The sequence below is a fragment of the Tauraco erythrolophus genome, chromosome Z (genome assembly GCF_009769465.1).
Source record: "Tauraco erythrolophus isolate bTauEry1 chromosome Z, bTauEry1.pri, whole genome shotgun sequence".
NCBI classification, from domain to species: Eukaryota; Metazoa; Chordata; class Aves; order Musophagiformes; family Musophagidae; genus Tauraco; species Tauraco erythrolophus.
The window spans coordinates 45276556-45301761 of record NC_141496.1 but is presented as its reverse complement, the minus strand read 5'-3'; the positions used below and the strand labels follow the sequence as shown (position 1 = coordinate 45301761).

The following is a 25206-nucleotide window of genomic DNA, read 5'->3' as shown; positions in this document are numbered from 1 at the left end:
GCGAAACATTGATTTGCTTTCCCTGGGGAACTCTGTGCTCCTGGAAATGCCTAACGTAGGTACTGAGTTAGCACAGCCAGTGTCCTCAGCAACCCGAGGAGTCCAGGCTTGGCGGCCAGGGGTCAGCCCTGTCATTTGGGAGGTATAGTCTCACTCAGGGAGGTATAGCCCGCTGCAGTGGAGTGCTGTCCACATTTCTTGCTTGGCAGAGGAACAAGCTGTTTCTCTTCCCCCTAAAGCAGGGCTTTGCGTGGAGCTGCTGCTCAAGGGCCCACGGGCCAGGATGAGTCAGTCTGGATGAGTGGACACGGGGCACCCCCGGGCACATCCCTTAGACCGACGGGGTGGCCACGGCTCTCTCATACATGCGCTCCAAGATGCGGTGGATGCTGGCGAAGCTTGGCCGGTCGGCAGGCAGCTTACTCCAGCAGAGGCGCATCAGGTTGTAGAGCTCCAGGGGACAATTGTCCGGGCAAGAGAGGACATTCCCATCCCTTACATAGTAGATGACCTCCTCATGAGCCATCCCATAGTAGGGCTGCATGCCATAGGAGAAGATCTCCCACAGCACCACCCCATAGGCCCACACATCGGACTCTGTGGTGTAGCGGTTGTAGAAAATGGACTCAGGGGGCATCCAGCGGATCGGGATGGCGTCGTTCTCATTCGCTTTGTAATAGTCAGCCGAATACATGTTCCTCGAGAGGCCAAAATCTGCGATTTTGACCACCATGTTCTCCCCCACCAGGCAGTTCCTGGTAGCCAAATCCCGGTGGACAAACTTGCGCTCAGAGAGGTATGCCATGCCGGCAGCGACCTGCTTGGCAATGCAGAGCTGGCTGGTGCAGCACAGTGCCAGGGGGTTGGGGAGGCGGATCCGTGCGTCCAGGCTACTGTGCACCAGGCTGCAGAGGTTGCGGGGCGAGCGGTCACGCAGGTACTCGTTGAGATCCCCGTAGGCCATGTACTCGAAGAGCAGACACATCGGCTTCCCAACAGCGCACACACCTGGAAGAAGGTAGATGCACCATGAGGCTCATGTGGGTAGCAAAGAGGGTTGTGTTTTGCAAACCCCCCAAAAATCCCAAAATGCTTACAGGAAGGGGAAACTTTCGCGAACGCATGAAGGGACAGACAGAAAGGTGAAGCACACAAATACCATCAAGTTTTCATGCATCCCTTTGTGTCTTTGAAGCTACTTCACCAGGGATCTAATGCTGAGCTCTGTGGGAGATGCTAACACTTCATGCAGTTGCCTGATTTGTCCAGACATCTCAGGAAAAATACAAGCTTTTGGAGCTATGTTTAATTAAGAGCCCGATCCTGCTTAAGTCAGCACTAACAGAAGTTTTCCCTCTTCCCAGGTGCAACTGGGAGGATATACTTTCAGAAAGTAACCTTTATAGTTCTGATTACCATATTTTTTAGTCATTTTGTTTGTTGTAATTATTGTACTTATACTGATATGGGTGTAGTGGCTACACATATGCAGGAAGGCTCCAGGAGTAATCACAACAGGCATGTTCAAGAGTTCAGTGGGACACTTGAAATGCAAAGACACTCCCACTGTAACTTTTGGGTTTTTCTTTTTTTTTTTTTAACAGCGGATGCAAAAAAACGTTCGTTGCAGAGATCGTTTTTGGCATGATAGATACTCAAAAATGAAAGCAAGACAAAGAAAAAGAAGACATGAGAAAGGAGAGATTAGTCATATCAGATAGATGCAGAACCTAGTGCCACTGAAGGGCACATGCTTGGCCCTACACCAGTTTTACGGTGGGCCAGTATCAGTACAGGACCCCACCTCCAACAGTTTTACTGAGCATGCTGTGATACAGCAAAAATATTTGCATGCCTATGATTAAATTGCCAACCAGCAAAAACCATCATTTAAAATGTATGTGTTTTGTTTTCTTAGGGCCATCATTCAGCAATCGGTGATCCAACTTATTGTGAAATCTGAAATTCTTGTTGATGACCTAACACTTGAATCTTTGAGGAAAAACAGATAGCTATTCCTAGTGTGATAAAATCAGGATCTGACAAGCATGAGGAGTGTATGTGAGAGGTTTATCGTCTAAGCTGTCTTCAATAACACGGCTGTTTTCTCCACACCCCCGTGATATGAAACTAGTTTGTTCCTGTACCTTTGCCCTTTCCTGACCTAAAATGTGTTGACAATAAACACAATGTTTATTTGAGTTTGGGGCATTTCCTGCTTTTCTTTTCTGTAGCCAGAGTACTTGTACCAACCCAGCTTTCCCAAAACTGGGGTTTATCTATTTCGAAATTTTGTGGAGCTTCCTTTTGAAATAAACAAAGACCTCAATTATCTGTTCACAGGGATCAGATCTGCATGCAACAACTTAGTGCAGGATTGCTAGGTGAAGGTGGCTAGCAACATCTACTTCAGTCAAAACCCAAAAATTTACTGAAATAAAACTCAGTCAGCAGCTTTCTTCACAGAAAAATGTCAAACTGTGGCATCAAGACTTTCTGAAAAACTCAATAAACTGGGGTTACCTTTCAGAAGGGGAAGGGAAGGGAAGGGAAGGGAAGGGAAGGGATTATTTTAGCAGTTTTCTTTTTCTGTTAATCTGTTTCATTTTGGTATTTTAATGTTGGTGAGTGTTCAGACATCACAATATTAAGTGGGAAAGTGGGACTCATAAAGCTAACAAGACTTGTGCCTGTTTTTCTTAAGTACTGGCAAAATAAATCACAGCTCCAGGAAGCTCATGCCTTTCCTGTAAGACATCTGTGGCAATGCTATTAAACTGGAAGCAGAGCTAGGCAGCAAGATGATCAACAGTATACTCAATGCAGGATGAGGAGGGTTTATTACAATGCACCATCCTCTTAAGGCAACAGCATCAAACCTATATTTTGAGACTTGCTCTGGTGGACAATTTAGCAGAGCATGCAGTGGCACATAGAACTTTTTCTATGCAACTTTTCCTATGCATAGATTTTTCTCTTGCAGAAGAGATCAGCATTGCCATTTGCATGACGCATCAGTCATGCATGCATGTTCACCCCTGCATCCCCCAGCCCCACAGCAGATTTGCAGAAGGTGGTGTACCCTGTACATGGGCACCTCATTCAGATACCTAAAAGCTTGACAATATTCGGATTGTCAAACTCTGCCATGAGGGCTGCCTCCCTCTGAAAGTCAGCCTGCATGTCTGCGGATGCTTCCTCCTTCAGCATTTTCACTGCCACCATTGTGAAAGGCTCGTACGGCAGCAGCCCTGGGGCCCTACAGAGAGAGGGGAGAAAGGAAAGCATCAGTGACAGATGCATGTACACCAAATATAGGCTCTGTTTCTGGTGTAAAAGGATAGGCTGACAGAAAAAAAGAAAAGAAATAAAAAAAAAACAAAAACAGAAAATGCGGAAGGCTCCAGCACCAATGGAAGGAACAGGAAAGACTATTCTTACCTCTTAGGCATGTCTGCATTGCATAGTACAGAGATATATAATTTAGTTTAGGGAGGACTAAATCCAGTGTAGCTTTTTTTGATCACTGCTCTTTCTTCTTACAGACTCTTCACTATGACTAGTAAGGAGATAGATAAATAACAGGCTGTTAAGCTATAACGTCTCCCTGGGTTGGAGGTCACATCAGAAACTTCACAGAGGGCAGGGTGGACTCTTCAGTCCACCCAATCCGTTTTTAGGGTGTAATGACTGATCTTACCAGAGTTAAAAATAAACATATTTTATAGGAAAACATTGAGCCTCTTTTTACTGCACCTTGTTCCATACCTATCACAATGATGACATTGGTACATCTAGCTACTATTAGAGTGAAAGTAACAATCACAGCAAGTATGTTCCCCCAGTTTTGTAAGGAAAATAGCCTTTTGCCGCTGTTGTCTGGGTGTGTGTACCTGTAATTCAACAAGTTATAAACCCATTACGTAATTTCAGCTGAATTTAACATGGTCTGGGAAATAGTTGTACTTTTAAGTTTTGTGGAAACAAGTGACAGGACAGATGGGACAAAGCATGTTTGTGCCCTATCTGAAGAACAAGGTAATGTGTGAATACACCTGTGTTAAGACACTGGTGAATCTTCAGCTAGAGCTTAGAGACACAAAATCCATAGGAAATAGAGCTTCCTGACTCAGAGCAATCACAGACTAACTTTGTTTTCTTACCCACAGGTCACTGCTCCCTCAACAAGTTTAATTAGATGGGCTTGCCAAAGATTTAAGGGTAATTTGTGCCAAAGAAGAGTAACTTTCCACTCTTCAAACATGCGTCAAACCTCAGACGTGCATTTTGCTGCCCACATAAATTGTTCCCAGGGGCCCTGCAGTTAAAATACGTTCCTTGCAGGTAGCCAGCAACAGCACATGGAGAGCAGCGCCCATTTATGAGTCGTTTTACTACGCCGGCACGACTGCCCTCCCATTGCTCAAATGCCAGGTTATTTTACTGCTCAGTAGCCCCGAGAGGAGGTTCCGATTTCCAAAGCAAACTTCCAGTTTCCTTGTCATCTACTCCAGACATATGGTAGTTGCAACAGTTTGCGCTTGGATGCTGTAAATGTCAAATGCCAGAAGATGGCAGGGTGCCCATCAAGAAAGGAATCTCACAGGTGGCCAGATTGCAGCTGAGACATTCAGGCGAGGAGGTCTGGCACGCCGGAGCAGAGGAGCAGACTCCACACTTGCCTGCCACTGCCTCCATTACAGCAAAACGTCTTCTATTTTTCCCCTGTGCTGGCAGCAAGGTTACAGTCTAGTAACAAGGGAGAAGTATCAGCACCTACCAGCTGCTGTCTAACCTCAGCACTGGAGAAAGTCAGCAGTAACAGCCTGAAGAAACCAGCAGAGCATTTAAAAGTGAAGAGAGGAGGGCCTTTATCTCTTCCAAACAGCCTCATTGGAGATTACCACTCATTGCTGGCTAGCAGACCTAGCGCAGTGCCAAAGCAGGGGCAGACACAGCTCTGTCTTGCCTGTTTCAGAGAGAGAAACTCACCCCAGACTAAAGCCTGAAGTACACCCATCCATCTATTCTTCACTGAAATCCTGTAATGTAAACAAACCTAAAGGCAACTTAAGTGAGATGAAGCTGCACAAAGCCTTTTAATGGGCCTTCAGGTAACAGCAAGTAATTTCGTCCTTGGTAACTCATGTGCTCCTTCAGCCCAGTTCTTAGCAGACCTGGGAAAACCACACTGATCTCGAACAGAGACAAGACTCTGTAATCTTCGAAGAGAGCTGTTGATGTTGACCTCTTTGGAGCCCAGCAGACAGTCTTTGCACACAGGGATAGGGGCACATCCGCAAGGGAGTAATGGGAATTCAGTGCTTCTGTAATTAAACAGGAGACCTCAGCCTGCAGCTCAGAACGTGGAGTGTTTTCTAGAAGATATGTCAAATTCTTCTAGAACTGGGAAGCACCAATAGAAATTACTTCTGGCTTCCTCTCTGATGATTATCTAAATGTTTAGGGGAAATGTCCACTGTTTGTGCACAGGATGGAGAGCAGCTGTCCTCACTTTCTTTACCATCAATGAATTTCTGAAACACTGGCAGCGTTTGGCTTTTAGGCACATGCTATTCAAAGAACTAACCAGTGGTGCAGTTAGGGATTTCACCCAAGCCTACATATAGAGTGCCTGACTTTAAGTTTCCAGTCAGGTTTTCTTTCCAGAGCAGTAAATGTGAAAAAGATGAAGAGCAGCTCGAACCTGTGTTTGAGATTGTGTCCTGTCCCCCATCTTCCTCAGCATCACAGCTGGGTAGCTTCTGTTAGATCATTAAATGATGTAATTAACATCTACTGAGGCTGGTGAAGGCCTACCTTTACCCTGCCCTTTGGAGAAATTTGTATGTGGGCAGCAGAATTCTCTGAATTGGCAGGGGCTCGTTTTATTGTGTTTTTTTCTTAATTAACATCTGCACTGTTTTTCCGCTTTATTTGAGACAGTAGGTCAAAGAAACACCTTTTGCAATTGGAAAGAACATGAGGAGACTTCTGTCAGAGAAACTCTGACCTTAGGGACAGCCTTGTCTCTTGCAGAGATGACAAGCTGTGCCTTTGCAGTGGAGGTCTACTAGCCTGCTAGCAAAGATCCCACATCCAGGCTTTTAGGTAGTCCTAGGCTTCAGGCTTAGCCTGGACCATGCAGCACCAGCTCCGGGAGAGAGCTTGTATGCTGCTCTGCATTGAATTGCACGGGGCTGGTGCTCTGGTGGCATGTGGGGCTAGCACGGTCCTTCCAGAAGCCAGCATTGTCCTCCCAGGGGCAGAGAATCCTGAGCTGGCCATCACAACCCAGTCAGGACAGACCTGAGCAGGGTCCTGATTCTTACTTTAAGGACATCTGTTAGCGTGACTGGCTACTTCCTCATCCTCTCCAGTGTGAAGCTGCCCTCGGTGAAGACGGTAGCTGTTCAGAAGAAGCTAGTAAATGATAGCCGGACGCTTCCTGTCCTAACATGTTGCTTGACCCAGGAGTGAGTAAACACTGAATCAGGACTCACAGCAAGCCAACTGGCAAAGGCAACGCTGGCACCAGGCGTGGAGCTGTGTTTACAGGAGAGGGAGAAACATGAGATCAGGAGAAGCAAGACAGTTGCTAAACTTAGCTCAAGATGTCCATTTAACACACGTAGACAAGTACATTTTATCCATCTGAGATGGGAAGGCAACAATTTGAGTTGTGACTGCTTCAGTAACTCGGAGGCATGCACAGCTGGTGCTATCGGATCAGCAGTCTGCTCTGATCTGCCAGCGGTGCACAGAAATGCCAGTGGCTTAAACGTTCCCTGGAAATATAAGGCTTTGGAGGGACTTTTGATAGAGATATTAATAAAAATAAGTAAGCCTCTAAGAAGCAAGATTTCTGTGGATCAGTGAAGTAGGTGCTTCTCAGGGTATGGTACTCGCCGCTTTGCAAATGCTGGCTAAGAAGATGTGTTGGTGGGTTTTTTTCCTTCTCTTTTTCTCCCAGTTTCCACTGACAGTAGCAGAAAGGTTTAATTAAAAGAAATTGCAGCACTGGGGTGAATGAAATCCACATAAAAGGTCTCTGCATGACTTTAGCACTCCCTTAACTCAGTCCTTTAGTGACATTTGAATGCCCAATGCCCTTTGAGAGGTCCTGCTCAACGTGCATGAGAGTAATCTCCAGCTCAAAAGTCTGTGCAGGACTAAAATCATATTTAAGCACAGGCCAAAGCAACACTTGCCAGGAAGATCACCTGCCCTGCTTGAGCACCTGCAGCGCAGTGAAGACCCCTGCTGTGTTAACAGGAAGGCAGTGCTCTGCAGGGCGTCTTGAGCTGGGATAAGGGCTGCCCTGTGCCCCTGCACCGGCGGGCACACAGTGCCCAAACCACAGCTGCAGTGCAATTCCTACAGCCTTGTTCTTGTTTCTGGCTCAGATGTGTTTGCTTTGCCATCCAGGCTAACAATCAGTCACAGGCTAAGCATCTGTGATTTTCCCACTGCACGCCCTTTGAACTTTGTTATTTTTATCTCTCCCTCTATTGAAGTATGCCTGCATTTCTTCCATTAGAAAAAATGCATCCCTTCATTAGGAAAAAAATCCATCACAGCTATTAAAACTGTTTCCCTGCTCTAATACATTTACCCTGTGCATAACTCATTTCCTAGCAGATATATCAACAGCATAACTATAAACATTAAAAGTATCTGTCATTATAACTGCTTTTTGCAAGGAGAGTCTTTTGTCTTTGGAGTCAATGGGAGAAGTTCTACCAGGCAGGTCTTGGTCTGTGGGGCTTGGGACTCTAATACTTCCCGATTTTTTTGAGGTCATTATACACTACTCCAGATACAGTTATAAAATAAGCCATATCTCAGACTTGTTCACTGTAAAGGACAAAGATAACTATCCTGAGGACCAATGGAACTGGACAGTCTGTCCACTTCCTTTCAGGAATTTGGGGATGGGACTTTCTGAGGAGACCAGTACTGGACAAAGACTGTCCTGCAGAAATTATGTCAAGGCTAACAAGACATCCTCCATCCACCTCAGTCTAGGCAGGATTGGGTTCATCTCTTGGTTTTTCAATGAAACATTTTTTGCATTTGAAGAAGTGCATGATGTCACCTCCCGTGAGAATTAAGAGAACTGGGATGTCATCTAATACTTCAAATTTAAGACAAGCAACAGTCGCTGCAAATTCCAAGAACAAAAAATTAGTAACTGAAGAGGACACACAAATAGAAGTTGTTGGCCTAAGTGGGCTGGGTTTTTAGGGGATTTTTGGTTTGGTCTTGCCAGTGGGTCAGGACCTAACTGTAGCATGACACTTTGCCCTCTGTGGTAACTACTGGCCAATGTTGGCATTCTAATGGAGAACAACACCCACTGACAATTCAAAAATAGTGGGAAATGCAAGAATTTCACAATAGGTCACATGTCACAGGCAATACTCTTGGCAAAAACAGTGAAGATAAATTCAGCTAAGCTTTTACACCAGACTGTGGTATGTGAGTAAGACATCGTATCTCATAGAGAGAAGACCAAGAGAGTCATTTGAGACAAAAGTTTTAAGAAATATCAACAGAAAGCACTGGACAACAAAAACAACTATTGAAGCCTGAGTGTACGATTTGGTACACATGCATTTGATTTTGGTCTGTGTGAATGAATTTCCAGTGCCCAGATAAGCAGTTGCTTGACTACCAATTTTTCCAGATACTCCAGACAGAGAGGACTCACACACAAGCCACTTACCTTGCTTGGAAGACTCTCCCAAATGCTCCTTCCCCGATATCTCTCACATATTCAATATTGTTCCTGGGATACTCCAGGCTGAGCAATTTTGGATTGAGGAGAAGGGGCATCCGCTGATACATCGGGTTGGGGTGCAGCCGGTCCAGGAGGAGTTCGGAGGGCAGAGTGGTCAGCGTTGGTGTCTCCGACTCTCTGAAAGAATGGAGCGGTTTTCGCTTAGGGGCACAGCCTTCAACCAGGAGATGTTAACTATCTGCATCTCCTCTAGGGCTGGTTTCTTCTAGGATGCGAAAGGGAGGTGCAGCAGGGCTGTCGAAAGAGCCTTGCAGCAAGGTGTCATGGCATGTCCCCAAAGCAGCCACCAGGCCACCTTCTGCTCTAGCACAGGGACTCGCCAGAGCTTGCACTGGGCTGCTACTGACAAAGGCAGGGCTTCCTGTCCGTACTAGACGTTCACAGGACTATGCCCTCAGAAACAGGCAAGTCTTCTTCCAAAGCAACATTTGTTGCCTTGAATTGTTTCGAGCTTTACCTTTTTTTGTTTTTCCACTGCTTTCTCTGGCGGCAGCAAACCAGGGTGACAATGCCGAGGATCATGACCAGAGCAAAGCTGGAGATGATTGAGATGATAACAGTCATGGAGTACGTAGGAGAAAATGGAGGAGGAGGGGGAACATCTGGAGTCTCTCCATTCGGTTTTCTTGTTCCTAGCGATAATGATGCTGTAGCACAAACAAAATCAGAAGGTTATGCTTCTGCTAGTTTATGGGGCTTTCTCTAAGACGTATTTATGGAGTCAGCCTGTTGTCCTGGGAATTACATTACAGATACAACCGTATGACTGGATGAGAGTACCATGCTAGGGAACACTGTTTTGCAGGAAGAAAACTCCATTTCTGCTCACCAGATGTGAAAACCCAGGATCTGGTAAAGACCAAGACACAGTTCCCACTGAACTGGGAACACAATTTTGGTAAGGAATCAGTTTGCGAGAGTTACAGATGGGAGATCACGTGTGATGGTCTCAACAGTATTCAAATATAGTAATGTCTGCAGTGGGAAAGATCAATGGTCTACAATGTGAACCACAACATATCATGTGTCCTAAAAGGAATCTGCAAGAAGGAGTGTACGACCAAGTAAGTACACAGTGATACTTTCCTGAAATATCCCCTTGCCTCCAACAATTTGCATCTCAGTGCCTGTAAGAGGCAAATATGGTAAACTGGTGTAAAATACATTTGACTGTATCTTTAGAAAAAAAAATGTTATTCAGGTAGCCACCTGCTGAGTATTTTCTGAGACATTCTAGAAAATGCTGATCTGTACATGTTAATGGTTTAAATTTCTTTATTAATTAAATAAAGAAATTTAAACCATTCTTTTTAAGGCCAGCTAAACTGATACCGACTTGTGTTCCCTTAAGACCACAGACCACAGCATCCCTGTTCTCTGTGCAAGCAGAATTGTCTTATTTCCAAACACTGAGTTGGAGGAAACTGCACATCTTGGATAAAATATGTTTCAAAAATTGTTCTGTTCTCTGAACAAGAAACAAGAGAAAGTCTTAGATTCAACGTCACAGAACGACAATGCTTCCATCTTTTTCAGATTTATTTTCACTTATAATTGGTTTTCATTATTGGAAAAAATCATCGGAAACAAAACAACTTTAGAAAACAGGCCCCAAACCCTACCTTTTCCTCAAAACACAATGCAGCAAATCCATTTCTCATAATACTACAGGAAATTTGATTTCGTCCTTTGGACTTCATATAATCTGGGCCAAGGTGCTCGATTTGCCTATCTTCGTTTTCCCATTTTTAATGTGCATGTTACACCTTCTGGTTAAAGATGATGAGCAAATCTATGAGAAGAATCAGGACTAGCCGAATCCAGAAGACAGAACAGATCAGTGCAGCCGTGAGTGCTCAGGAGGCAGACACCTTGCATGGCCCCAAAACAACCTCAGAGGCAGAAATCATAAATTGCAGTTGCCTACCCTCTCCACAGGGAGACACACTGCAGTATTCCCAGGTCACGGATGGGTCTTTCGTGTAGCACCAGGGACGTTCGTTCTCGCCTCCTGGATTGCGGCAGTAATTCTCGGCATCAGTCAGCTCAGGGAAAACCTGAGGAGTTCTCCTGTGCAAATGGGGAGCCTCGGGGGAGGAAACAAATTGGATTAGTGTTTCAGCAGAATTTTTCCCGCTTGTATTAGTGAAACAAAACTAAACAAAACAAACAAAGGAGCAAAGAAAGGCAGTGATAAAACAGCCTTGCAGTAGCCTGCCAGAATGATGGGAAATGCATCTTGCCATGGAAAGGGGAATTTGTAGATCGAAATATGAAGAGGGTGTGAAACATCGATGAACTCAAGAATGAAGGCAAGCTGTCCCCTGCTCAGCCCTTCTGCTGGGACTGGGCTGCTTCTGGGAAACACTTTGGAAAAGCAGACCTCAAGCATGGATCTCCTTTTGGCGACTCTCACACTCATGCGCACCTGGTCGCTCCACTTCTGACAGGGAATGCCGGAGGCTGTGACATTGGCCCAGCCCTGATAAAACTGACCGTTGCCACTGTAGCAAGTCCCTGGAGAAAAAAAACAAACATGAGGTCAAGGCATGTCAGACCACATCCTGCACAAGGGCATGCGGCAATTAGCAACAGATCTGAAGGACAGAAAAGGACCAGGCAACTGCACGCAGGGAGCTGCTTAGCCTCCTGCTGGTGCCTTAAACGGATTTTGAGCTCAATACATAACACCAAGTTTGGTAAAACCCTGAATAAGGAACTGGACCTCTTCAGACAGAGAAAACAGGCCATATGCTTGCAATGGTTGTGCTGTATCCACTCAGTTCACAGCACAGAAAGTGCAGAGCAGAACCACGGGGAAGCCACTGATGCCAAACCAAGGCAGAAAGCAAATTGCAGCACTGGTTCCACGATTCCCGGCCTGTACTCTTACAGGGGCACGAACAGGAAGATTCTCGTTCCTGAGGTGGGTAGCAGGGCACTGGGATTTATAATGTCCCACAGCAGTATCCTTCCTCTCTGCCTTTATGCAGTGCTTATCCTCTCAGACTGAATGTTTGGAAATTGTAGACTGCAGTTTCTAGCATGCATGGAAACTCCACACTGAAGGCAAGTACAGATCTAAAGGAGCAGTATCAGTACAAAACATTGTTCTTTATAATGGAGAATATGTAGTTCACTTCCCATACACAGGGCTTACTCCAGCTGCAGAAAAATTAAGCAGAAAATCTTGAGAGGATTTTTACTGTAAGAATACGTTCCCAGAACATAAATGTAGATATCACCTGTCCTCATGGGAGACTTTAATGCATGCTGGCATTATCTAGGAAGCAGGAAGACAACAGGAGAGATGCAGCCTTACACATTTTAACACATGCTAGCTAATCTTACGTAAATTATGCTGACCAAGGGCAAACATTCCGGCTGAGCACATGCGTTAGAGTCCACTACATTATTAACCTGGTTAGATAGATTAACAAGCCAGCAAACACTGTTGTCATAATTTTATTTTTTATTGTGTTCTTAAACTTGCAGCTCAGAAAACAGAAGGAAACCTGACCTGTTCTAAAATAAAGATTATTTTAAGCAAATCTTTTTCAGCTTCGTGAAGGCTTTGTGTAAGCACCGATCCAAGTTTGAGATAAAGGATCTCAAACTATGTGTTTTAATTTATCCTCGCAGACCATCTTGTTCCTCCTGTAGGAGAAACATAGTAAATGCATCATGATGACTATCTGCTCTTTTCTTCTTGCATCAACCAGTGCACTCAGGATTGCAGTTATGGGTCTTTTATAGACCTTTAGCTTTCTGAACTTTCACCACGCACTACATATGGATAGGTAGAAACACCACCCTGACAATGTTTGCTCCAAGTGAGTGAGCTCAAACACAGCATCAAGTTCCTGTAGCCCAAGGCTTGCAAACACCTCAGCATAGAAATGGCCATGGACTTCATGAGCACACCTAACCCACCACAAATGCAAGGTAAAATGATCTAACTTGACTGATAGGTAGGCTGCCATGTTATGCCTCACATCTGCAACAAGCTAGCAGCCACCACATGACCAGCACCTGTAGCTCTGCAGAGATGTAAAATATTGTTAAGCTGCCCTAGAACATTGTTGTGTGTCTGAGCCCAGCATTTTAAATGCCTCACATTCAAAGACAAGGAAAGCAATGCTGGAAATCTGCCCTATGACTGAGCTAGTAACCAACATGGAAAAAACTTTTGCACAGATCTGAAATATACATCACTGTGACACCTTAAAGGAGTAATGTGGAGAGCTTTAGGGGTAAGAGCAACACTAAGGAAGCACTTCTGAGTGCCTGGTAGCCTGGAAAATGCAGATGCTCTCATACTCGGTCCAGCTAAAATGAGGACAGAGGGAATAATTAAGGTGGTGCATCTAGGCTTCAATGAATAACTGATGGTTTGGTTCACGATCCCCAAAACTTTGTGCACGTGACAATGGCTCTAAAGTGAAAAAGAAGGGCCAATATCCCTAAAATGTTACTGTTACATTTCCCTGATTCATAACCAAATAGAGCGTATATGTGCAATGCCACCCTGGGAAAGTACTGTGAAAGATGAACAAAAAAGTCACACATTTACACAGAAGACAGAATCCATGTCCTGAACTTGGAAACATTCAAGGGCAGGCTGAAACCATGCTGTGAATGCACTCCTCATTCACTGGCATCCTCCCTTGTGCACCTTTCCCCAGGGAGGGGATGACTGCAGCAGTAAGCATTGGTCAGTGATGTTGGAGTGCCCGCAGGGTGCTGAAGTGCTTGTCTCCCAGATGAGCAGCACCGGGTGCCTGGGGCTTGGGTGGATGGGTGGAACTAAGGCCTTTCCATAAAAGAAAATTCCCAAAAATCCTCAATTTCGTTTTTTTCACTTTCTCTCACCACCCAGGTGTGGGCCACTGCCAAATTTGCAGAAATCGCCTGCTCAGAAGCATGGCAGGAGGGAGGCACTGTTCTTCCTTTCTCCAATGGGACAAGCTCATTTAGAAGAGCTGGACGCGCATGTTTCAGCCATGACCAGCAGCAGGGCAGGAGGCCAACAGAAGTCACAGCATCACCGTGGGGGTTAACTGAGTCTCACCACTGGTCATGGGATGGTCATGCAAGAAACATCCAGACTTCAGAGATGATTGCAGGAGAGTGCTGGGGCCTTCTGGATAATAAGGTCTTGCAAGGCCAGCCTGACACAGGTAACCATGTCAGTCACAGCAAACAAGGCTGGGATGACCTCAATAGTAGTATCAGAAATACAAAATATGGGTAAAGCAAAACTAGAAGCAGTGGATAGAAAGAAAGGAGAACAGCTGGAGGGGAGGGTACCACCTAAAACCACCATTCCTTTCTAATCACCTTCAATAGTTACCAGCCCACATTCTCTCCAAGCCCTGAAGAGCTGGAAATGTGTTTCTGCATGCCTTGGATGTGGAAGCTCAGGCATCCCTTGGTAATAACCTGAATCCAGCCAGCCACAATGAGAGTAAAACACAAAAATGCTGTGCAAGCTGCATCTTCAGCAAAGAACATCATGCCCACCTCTAGAAACATAGAGCCTGGAGTAGTCTACTTACTGGTTATATTCTCCTTCTTAAAATCTGTAAAAAGACAAGACAAGACACAGGGAGGGGTTGTCCAGGATGTGATATAGCTGAGTGCTTGCTTAGGAGCATGCTATAGGAAGAAGTTCCCTCCCAGCAGTACCTAAGCGGCTTCTGATTTTGCAATGGCACCTGAATGGCATTTTTGCCATCGTTAAGAATAATTTTGGAAATTAAGTTGTTATGACCCTCTGAATAAAGAGTTAGGCTTTATTTGCTTGAGGGATTTTCCCCCACATCCCAGCTGGAGACAGGCAAAGAGCCAATGTGTCTGTGACAGTGCTGTGCACAGGTGCTGACAGGATGATACCCACCACCAGCCTTTACTTTAGTTGTAAACTATGGATTTCACCCTTCCACCCTCCCTCACCAAGAGCACAGCTCTCTGGACAACAGGCAGAGTGTGCCACCTTACCGAAGAAAGGGATGTGTGTGCAGGCACTGGGATCCTGGTGCAGGCTAGGCAGCCTGTTGCATTCAGGAAGAGCGAGCAGCATCAGCCCTGGCTTGTAAATCCCCTTCTGAGAGTTTTCTTCCATTGAGAGCCATTCCTTAAAGCAGTAGAGATCCTTTACAGCAAGGCAATTCTCTCTACATTATTTTGCAAAAAAACAGTGAAATACAGCAGTCAATGGCTTGGTAACAATGGCTGCACTTAGCAGGGGTGTGCAGGGGTTATGCAGGCTGACATAAAGCCATTAATGAGGCTACACTTCTTTAAGTCAGCCTGTCTGGCTCATAAACCATAAAGGGAACTGTATAAAATCTAACAGCTTCCTTCAGGAAAACCACAAAGCTACTTTTTTAATGAAGCAGAGTTATGCTCAAAACACAACACACATCAGAGTCTGTGGGAAGATCGTTCCCATCTTTTCCTACAGATTTACTGCCCTCTTCTACTAATAAACATCATGTCTGGGAGTTATCTAGGCATTTTTCAGTACATTCTAAAAAACTCAACCATCTTCCATAAATTGTACATTAGAATGTAATCTATTAAAGACAGAAGATGAGTTGCAATTCTTAATCTTCTTAGTCTAAATATTTGCCAGTATTTTTAATCTCACAGAATCACACATCTTGATGTTCTTCTTTTCTCCACAGGCACCTTTCAGTTCCTTGTTTAGCTGTTAGCTGTCTGCAGCAAAATCCTTACAGTGCCTGGTAAAAAAAGAGACCTAACTCTCTCCTACCTAACGTATTACCTCCATAACAATGTGAAGCATTCACTGACAAGAATTGCTTTGGATGTTTAAATGTTCCTTAGATCAGGAACTGTTCATGAAGAAGGCCAAGGAAACTGTACCATACTGGAAAGTTTGAATGTTTGTTGCATTAGTCACTTTATCGGCGATTATGCTTATTTATGTATTTATTCTTGAAACCCTGTGTTGCTAAACCAGCTTTGAGGTCATGTGCAGAGACTACTTTTGCTGAGCTCAGAAGTCACATCCTTCCTGACCCACACATCTGCTGGCAGGTGTGGGAGAGGACGCAGTGATGCAGAAAGGCACAGCAGGCATGCGTGGTGAAAGTTTTACCCAAATTCATCACCTCTTGGGCTGATGCAGTCTCTTTACTTCTAGTCTGCCAACAGTTTTGGCAAGAGCAGATGGCATGGGTTTCAGTGATGACTACCAATGCTTCAAACCCTTTAAAGGCCGTTGGGAATTCTACCAGGGAAGTAGCTTTTCTGCAACAGCAATGGGTGCCCTTCAAGTCTGCAGGCCAAAGTCATGGAAGCCCAGCTGCCCCGTGTTGGTTTTAGCCGGTGCTGGTTTATTCCTTCCTCACTTCCATGAAAACCAGAATGCAGCCAGATCACAGAATCACAGAATCACAGAATGTTAGGGATTGGAAGGGACCTCAAAGTATCATCTAGTCCAATCCCCCTGCCTGAGCAGGACCACCTAGATCAGATAACACAAGAACGCATCCAGGCGGGTTTTGAACATGTCCAGAGAAGGAGACTCCATAACCTCTCTGGGCAGCCTGTTCCAGTGTTCTGTTACCCTTATTGGGAAGAAGATCTTCCTCATGTTTAAGCAGAACCTCCTATGTTCCAGCTTATATCCATTTCCCCTTGTCCTATCATTGGATGCCACTGAGAAGAGCCTGGCTCCATCCTCATGACAGTCAACCTTTGCATATTTGTAAACATTAATGAGGTCCCCCCCTCAGTCTCCTCTTCTCCAAGCTAAAGAGACCCAGCTCCCTCAGCCTTTCCTCATAAAGGAGATGCTCCACTCCCTTCATCATCTTTGTGGCCCTGTGCTGGACTCTCTCAAGCAGTTCCTTGTCCTTCTTGAAGTGAGGGGCCCAGAACTGGACACAATATTCCAGATGCGGCCTCACCAGGGCAGAGTAAAGGGGGAGGAGAACCTCTCTCGACCTACTAACCACACTCCTCCTAATACACTCAAGGATGCCATTGGCCTTCTTGGCCACAAGGGCACATTGCTGGCTTATGGTCATCCTGCTGTCCACCAGGACCCCCAGCTCCCTTCCCCCTGTGCTGTTCCCCAGCAGTTCAGTCCCCAACTTGTACTGGCACATGGGGTTCTTCTCACCCAGATGCAAGACTCTACACTTGCCCTTGTTGTATTTCATTAAATTTCTCCCTGTGCAACTCTCCAGCCTGTCCAGGTCTCTCTGACTGGCAGCACAGCCTTCAGGTGTGTCAGCCACTCCTCCCAGTTTAGTGTCATCAGCAAATTTGCTGATAAACAGATGCCATGATCTATCTTTTTTTATGTTAAAAAACATGTGGAACAGGAATGATCTTCCAAAGGAAAGAAATGTTTAACAAGGGAAATAAGAAAATCTTGCATTTGAAGCACTGGAAAATTGAAATTGCACTATCTGCCTTCACTTCCGAAGCCTGAGCATCCTTAAACAAGCCCCTTATTCGATGTGCAACTGCGAGATGCTAAAGACTGTTTCTCTGCAATCCTGGACACTCCAGCATTAAAGGCATATTATCTTCACCCACAAACCCACCTCAGCAGTGTGGTGAGGCAGCCAGAGGGAGAGATGGTCTGTATCCTTAAACTGGGTTCATACCATTGTTATAACACTTAATCCTGAGCAGCAAGTGCTTGATGAGATCATATGCAAAGATTACTTCAGATTATTATTAGAAATTTTGTCATGTAAATGACAGATGGACAAAGAACAGTAGCAGCAGAAGAGGACAAGTGGACCAGTAATGTTTTAGAGACCACAAAGGACAGTTTAAGAGGAGGCAGGAACACACAGACCTAGCCAAAGTGGGACGTTTTCCAACACGAGACTATTTCCTGCAGCCCGGTCACTTCATATTAGCAGTGGCTGAAACAGAAATTAAGGGGTTTTCTTTTGCTATCACCCAAGCAGCCGGTGGTAGAAGGCAGATGTAATCAAGGACTATGAGACGACACATCATTTTCCCTTAAAAACAGGAAAACTCTAATTTTAATCAAATTGCATCTTAATTTACATTGTGAAATTTTTCCCATGTTGTTTTCTTCTGTTTCCCTTTATCTTGCTTTATTCCTGTATTATTTTTATAAAAGCTTTACTCAGTTTGTTTGTCAGTTGTTATTGTTGCTATCTAGCTTACAAACTAAAATGAACATAAAAAGTTACATGGGGAGAGAAAAAATGGTGTAGAAAATAAGTAACAAGCCAAGAACACATGGAAATATGTCAAGGGAAATATGTCCCTCAAAAAACGGAGAATTCTCCAGCCTCTGAGATTGTTGAATTCTTACTCATGAAGTATTTCAACTGAGAACTGGTGTAGTCTAGCCAGTTTCTGCAAGGAGGTATAAAGTTGTTTGCAAAAAGCTGATAAGATAATTGGAAAGTAACCAAGACTGTGTGAAATGTGTTCAAGAGCCCCCAGAGTTCTTCACTCTTCAGAAGTACATATTAGATGTCTCAGTTATCAAAAGGAGTATTGGCTTAGGGCTTTGGAGGAACCAATGTCCAGCTGATGTGCTCTGGGAACAGGAAACAGGAAGGATGCCCTTCCAGGGCTCTTGTCATGAAGAAAGCTGCATTTAAATCTGCATTAAAATCATGGGGGAAAATCATTAAAGGGAAAAAACCCAAAACATTGACTCATGGATTTAATGAAAGATGATGCCAGCCAAGTCCATTATGACATAGACTTATTTGCAAATTCTATGCTTGTTAGCTCAAGATTAAGTGCTTATTTTTGCTGATTCAGATCACTCTGACTTCAGAAGTGCCCTGGAAGTGCAGGTCTTCAGTCGAACCACCACAAGTTCTGGTCCTGCAGGGCCACTCATGAACAGATGTAAGTGAAGAGAGACCCATATCTCACTGAAATGCCTCATGGAGCACTATGCAAAATCCTTAGCTGACAAATGTGCTCTGTATGTGTGGCTCAGATATAAATACTGTCACACATCTTGAATAAAGGCAGAGAGATCATGTACTAAAGGGCACAATGACAAAGAGCAGAACAACAAGGTGGCAGGGAGGAGTCTGCCAGCAAAAAGCAAGTTTCAGTACTTGGCTGCATGATTATCTGTGACTACTTCGACAGATGCTTCCTTCATAGGATATATGCCACTACTGTGCTGGCAGAGGAATACCAAACACCATAGGCACTAAATAGAGAACACAATGTCAAGTTTCGTACTGGGATTTTCCTCTGTGCCTTTGTTTTAGAGATATCAAAGGAGGAGCAATCATAAAGGTCCAGATTACAAAGACAACATGCCGCTGATTGTCCTAAAAAGCCCCTACATAACTGGAAAAAGTAGTCGCCAGTAGACTACATCTGGCTGAAATCCAGCTGGCGGAGCACTTGCCATGTCTGCAGAGAAGACTTGTATTTCAGTTGAGACACTAGAGCTGGGACTGCTCTCCTAATAAACACAAATGTGAATAATGTGTTTTAAGATGCAGTTCAAGGAGAACAACAGTAAAGTACTGCGTTTAGGCATGGATGTCAGCAGCTCAAACATGAAATGGGGAATGGCTAGACAACAGCCCTCCAGGGACTGAAAATGGACATGATGTGGTCAACAGTTATGTTAGGAAAAAAGAAAGCTTCACCCAGAAACGTCTATGTGGGGCTGTCCTCTGCAAGGCACATCAGGGAATGATCGTTCCATTCCGTTATAGTTAACACTAACAAAAACTGGGCTGGAGGCTATATATATTTAGCACTTAAGGAAAGATAAGGAGCAGAAGTTTCAGAGGCTGGAAAATCAGAGCTTGGAAAATCCTGCTTTATTCTAGTCAGAGAAGTTGGGGAAGACTTAAAATCTTGCTGTAAAGAGGAAGGGAAGAAACCTGTCTCCATGGCCATGGTGGGAGGACAATGAGCAATGAGGGAAGGGCTGCTGAGGAGGTTGCACGGGGAGGGAGCTGTGTTTCTGTCGCTGGGACGTGTGGCACAAACACCTGTCAGTGGTGGATTAGCTGTAGTGGGAGATGCTTTGAACTCCTCAGGGTCCCTGCCAGCCCTCTTTCAATGCATGTTTCTCTGCATATGGAGGACACAAGAGCCAGACAGGAGGTTTGGCTTAGCAGGTACAGTTACACTGGCAGTGTCTCTGGTGTAGTCTTTTTTTGTTTCATCTCCATTGTGGTGGGAAGTGCTGAATGATTAGTGTATTGCCTTGGCCAGGTTTGTTGCACACACTGTGACCATATTTAGTTGAAACTCAAAACAAGCAACTACTTTTGATAGTAATAATGAGTACATACTGACTTAGTAAGATTTAACTGATAACAATATGTTAATTATTTAAATCGATTATGTCATTCAAATGGATATTTCTTTTCAACATTGTCCCTTAAAAGCCTGATATAACACAGAGGTCTGGGCCTGAAATGAGCACAGAGAGAGCTGGATCAGATCTTCTTTGCGCGTAGAGAGGAGAGAATAAAGGGAAAACTCATGCAAACCTAGAGGACCTATTTTCACTCAGTGCTACTGCAGGTCTGGACAGACCCTCACAGCTCCCCTGCTGCCTACACATCCCCACAAAATCAAAGTGAAAGATGAGCATTTTTTTTGATTTACCTGCACACAGGTTTTGGAGCTGGCCCAGCTCCCGAGGGATTGCACTCCTGGAAGATGTAGTTACACAGCAGAGACTCAGCGGCTGGTTGGCAGAATGAACTCACCATTTTCAGTTCAGTCCAGGCAGTGTGCACAAGCAGCTCTTGGGTCTCCTCTGGGTCAGCATAGGAGGAGTTGAAAAAAACAAGAGCATTCTTCGCCAAGATAGCACTACACACCTCACCTCTGTACGTGCTGCAGTAGCCTGCGTCACCCTTGTACAGCTTGCTGCCGAGGACAAAAGCATACACACGCTGTAAGCTCACAGCCCTGAACACCTGCAGGAGCACGACCCCTAGACCCTGCTTCTGAATAAAGTGGCATCTACAAGGCGAACGGAAGGTGGAGGAGAGGCTAGATGGTTATAACTACTAAAAACAGCTAATACCATCCAAAAATGAAAATTCTGCAAGACGCCTTGGTGCGAGTGCAGTGCCGTCCTGGCAAGTTCAAAGGCTGAGGCTCTGGTCGAGGGTTGCTAGCATTAGAAGTGGGTAAAAAGACTGAGCGATCATACACAACCATGACCTAGCATGGCCCCTCACCCTGCCCCTAGGCCCTAGTGGGAAAAAGTTTTGCTTTCCTGCCTCCCTGCTGCTTGCTGCACACCTGTGATAACTCAGGATTTTTTGCTCTCCCGGCCAGCAACAGTTTAATTTTGGACAGACTCAATGAGCAGGAGCCAGGTGAGTCCCACCCTGCACATGCCAGGAAATTCTTCGCAAGATCAGACCAGCCAAGCTCCTCCCTGCCCCTCCTCAGCTCTGAGCTGACTCCTCCTGACCCTGCCTCTTTTCCACACACCTTTGGGTGGAAGGCAGACGGAGGAGGAAGGCATAAGCCTCTGCAATTTTCCTTCTGGTGCACATCTGCAAGGTCCATCCCCTCCTCTCTTCATCACATCTCCCAGTCTGCAAGCTGCTGCTGCAAAGCATGGGGACAGAGCTATGCCGGATCAATGAAAAGCACAGCAGAGTTAGCTCCTTCATGGGCCATTTATCTGTCTTTCCAGCATTTCTGACATCTAGCAGGAGATAGCTGTTATCCCTCCCTCTCTTCTTCCCCGCAGCCATCAAAATGGAGCAGCAGGGCAAGGGTATGCACAGGTCAGCCATGCTCCAAGCAGCTCCCACGGCAGCAAGGTCTGTGGCTGTGAACGTGCCCTCCGCTCAGGCAGCCCGTGGGATGCAGTGCCCCCGGCGAGGGGGGAAACCCAGGCAAACAGCCTCCCCTCTGCACAGGGGACGGCTGAATCAGGGAGGGAGGAGGGCTGGGTGCAGCTGTCCGCACTGCTCATTTGGTCACTTTAACTGGGGTCAGGGAGTTCAATTCACACCATGCCAACCATTTGGAGTAGCCAGCAGACCTATTTGTATCTCTGCCTTTTATTTCTTTCCCCCGTCCAAATAATAGCTCATTGTCAACCCTAGGGATTCTTGCTGTTTTTCTTTGGAAAGCTGGAGGTACGTGAACAAGGGATTATACAGAATGCCCAAATTTCTGCTTTTCAGATGCTGCTTGCTCTCTGCAGACTACACTCTCTGGTCATGGGTTAGCTGCACTACTTTGGGCCCCATGTCTTTTTTTTTAATTACTATTTTTTCCTTTGTGTTACATTGGCTAAAAAAATACAGGAAGGCACCCATTCCTTGAGGTAGTACCAAAACGGCAGTGATGCTGTGACACCCTGCATCACCCCAGGCTCCACGGACATCCCTTCATGTGACACAGGCACGTCCTGGTATCCTGCACCGATCCCACAGCCTATGACATCTCTTTGGCACAGAGCAGGTTTCCCCACAGCACCACGCTGCCCTCGGAGCCCTGATAGAGCTGTCCTTGGAGTGGCAGGGGTCACATTATTCATATCTTCCTGATGATGCCCATTGTGCTTAACCTGAAAGGCACGTCCTTCCTGTGCCCTAAGAGGCAAAAGACAGCCCAGACATGCATGGGTCAGCTGTTCTTCTGGCTTCAGCGGGCCACAGAAGTAGCCTGACGAGAGCCACCAATGCTAATATGTGTTTCCTTGCTTTTCTGAAGCCTGCAGGGAAATATGGACCAGGCTGCGATGGAGAAGCACCAACAACATGTTTCTCACAATGCCTTGTCACATCAAGGGAATTTCATGAGGTAAATGTTGAGAACAGCTGTGGGACAGAAGGGCTGAGGGTCTGATCACTGTTCCCACGCCTGTCACACCTACACGAGTGCAGGTGTGAGGCATGAGTCTGCCATCACCATTGAGTTGTCACTAAATCACTTGCAAACTTCCTAAATCAATCTTGCAAGCCCCTGTGAGGGAGGCAAGGGCCTTTGCAGGGAGCCCGTGTCAGCAGCGCCACAAAGCCATTTGCTCAGACTTTCTCAGGTTCTGTTCTTTGCTCTGAGGGCCAGCAGCTCCCAGCTCTCCTCCCAGGCTAACCTCATTTTCTTTCCAGACTGATTTGCCAGTGCAGCATGACGAAATATGCTAGGACTCTAAAAAGGAAAAGCCAGCCAAATAGTTCAGTACTACAAAAAATACTAAGCAAAAGTGCTTGTCTGATCACATACCAATGACTTTACCTATCCGTAATTCTGCTTGGAATAAATATCTAAACCCTTCTTACCCTAATCTGGTGATCACTGAACAAAAATATTGGCTGTGTACAGACAAGATTTTAACTTGCAGTTAAACTTCTACTTGTAAATTTATAAGTCCGTGAAGGTGCGGAAGTGTAACTGCAAAAATAATTTACTCCAAAATAGTCTGCCCACTACCATATTTTAAACACCCTTACTGATGTGTAATCCACTGCTTGCTTGATATAGAAGCATTCTTATCTACCAGGGCCCACTCTCCAAATATGCCTGTATAAAGGAGCTCAGTGTTCCTTTCAGGTGAACCTCATCTGCGTGCTTGGCATGGTGAAACCCACTCCCTTTCTTCAAGCAAAATTAACCGCATCCACTTGGTTCATCATTCTGCTCCTTACTGGCCCAGAGAAAACCCACAGGCAACCACAGAAAGTCACTTACCTCCATTCTGCCAGGAGACACCGGATCCAGGAATTGTGATGAGCCAGGAGAGAAAGAAACAGAAAATACATCAGTGACACTTCATTGCTCCTCTGAGATGTGGGAGTTAAGATTTCCATGCTATGAAATCTGTCTGAGACCTGTAAGCTGCCCCTTCTTGTGGGGGAGAAGAGTTGGGGAACACTGGACTCTGTACAGGGAGAGGGAATGAGGAGGAGGAAGTGGATTGTTAACTGCAGTTCTTGCTGAGGTGGACTGTTTCACCCTAAACCCACACCTTTACCCTTATCCATTGGGTCCCGTGTAACCAGCAGATACCATCCTCTGTTTAAGTCACCCCTGCACTCATTACTGCAGGCAGCAATGAAAAAGGAGAAACAAGGGCTGGAGGAGCAGTGCAGGCACAAGGCCATGCCCCTGTTTGCAGCAGAGCAGTGAGCTGGGCTGCACCAGCATGGGGAGGACGCACTGAGCATTGGCCAAGGACCAGGACTTCACTCCCCTGGGACCCTCAGGAGCTGGGATGAGGCCAAGGCAGGCTCCTGAGGGTCCAGGGGGCTGTTGCCCTCTTGCTGAGCACAGGCAGCCTAGAGGAGGGCAGGGCAGCTTCTCCCACCAGCCTAATGCACCTGCCCTCTCTACTGCATTTGCAGATGTGCTTTGTGGGACACACACTTGCCTGGGCTAAAAGTAGAAGTGGGGATGTGAAATATGGTACCAAGCACTGAGTTTCTTATGGGACAGAGCTTGCTGCTAGGTCTCAATGTCTATTGTAAGAAAGGGCATGGTTATCTTCTCAACAGAGTAGGAGCTGAGGCACAGAGAGAGGGACAGGTGCATGCCTGGTTAACAGCAGGGCCAGGGCTACCCAGTCTCTGAAGTCTCAGGTGATTCTTCTTTCCTCTAACTAAAACCCTCTGCCAGTCCCAAGAGGGAAGGCACAAGCTGCCACATTTCTCTTGGTGTGATAAATGCTGTCAGCAGGCTTAGACCATTGATATTTCTCCTCTTTGGATCATCCTTATCCCACCTGGGAGATGTCCCTAGGAGCAGAGGTTACCCCAGGCACGGCAGGGTACCGCTCCAACAGCAACCTCCTTGCACCAAATTGCTCACAAAAGCTATTTTCACCTTGCTGTTAGGTGATACCAATGCTGGGTCATGGCCACGACTTCCTCCACATGGATGAACTTACCAAGTGTGTGTCTGGGACAGAAAGTACAGGACAGCATCAAACATTCAGGAAATGACAGCTGTGCCAGTCTTCAAAGTGTAAGAATATATGAGGAAATAGCCTGGCGAGGGATGCACTTGTACTCAAATTTAGCCCCCTGCACACTATCAGCTCTCTAAGGCTTCTCCTTTCCCTCCATAGTACTTCACACTCCTTTCCTCTCCCCTAGCAGGGAAGCTAGGACTGTGATTGCAAGGGTAAAAAATTAACCACTCTTTCTTTCCCAGCACACCTGAAATGCTGATGGTCGCTGCGGCTTTTGCGGCTCCGAAAGTTTTGCTGTGCTTGTTCGTTGCGAGGCAAGTGAACAGGCCAGGTCGGGTGACATACACCTGCAGTCTGGAGTCAACCACTCTGTCCTTGATGCTTTCCGCTATAGATCCTGCAGAAACCTAAGAGAGTGAAAAGCCTGGTGCAGTGGTGTTTCCAACAAAGGCAAACAAATAAACCAAGGAAAAATTTAAAAGACCCAGCCCCA

General features: G+C 45.7%; 1 protein-coding gene across 4 annotated transcripts in view; it reads right to left on the bottom strand.

Annotated features, from left to right (window-relative positions):
• Positions 1 to 331: 331 nt before the first annotated feature.
• The window catches only part of MUSK (muscle associated receptor tyrosine kinase), a 58012-nt gene continuing 33137 nt past the window's right edge, over positions 332 to 25206 (bottom strand). For 2 of the 4 annotated variants that reach the window (XM_086629468.1, XM_086629469.1), the window contains 7 exons: positions 24961 to 25120; positions 23495 to 23501; positions 14804 to 14979; positions 9261 to 9450; positions 8729 to 8920; positions 3111 to 3259; positions 332 to 1008 (listed from right to left, as the gene is read on the bottom strand). In XM_086629468.1, coding sequence (XP_086485594.1) covers positions 332 to 1008; positions 3111 to 3259; positions 8729 to 8920; positions 9261 to 9450; positions 14804 to 14927 — 1332 coding nt within the window. In that variant the 5' untranslated portion in view covers positions 14928 to 14979; positions 23495 to 23501; positions 24961 to 25120. Of the gene's footprint in view, positions 1009 to 3110; positions 3260 to 8728; positions 8921 to 9260; positions 9451 to 10730; positions 10891 to 11231; positions 11321 to 14361; positions 14386 to 14803; positions 14980 to 20434; positions 20702 to 23494; positions 23502 to 24956; positions 25121 to 25206 lie in introns of all 4 variants that reach the window. The other 2 variants (XM_086629466.1, XM_086629467.1) reach the window with 2 other exon arrangements.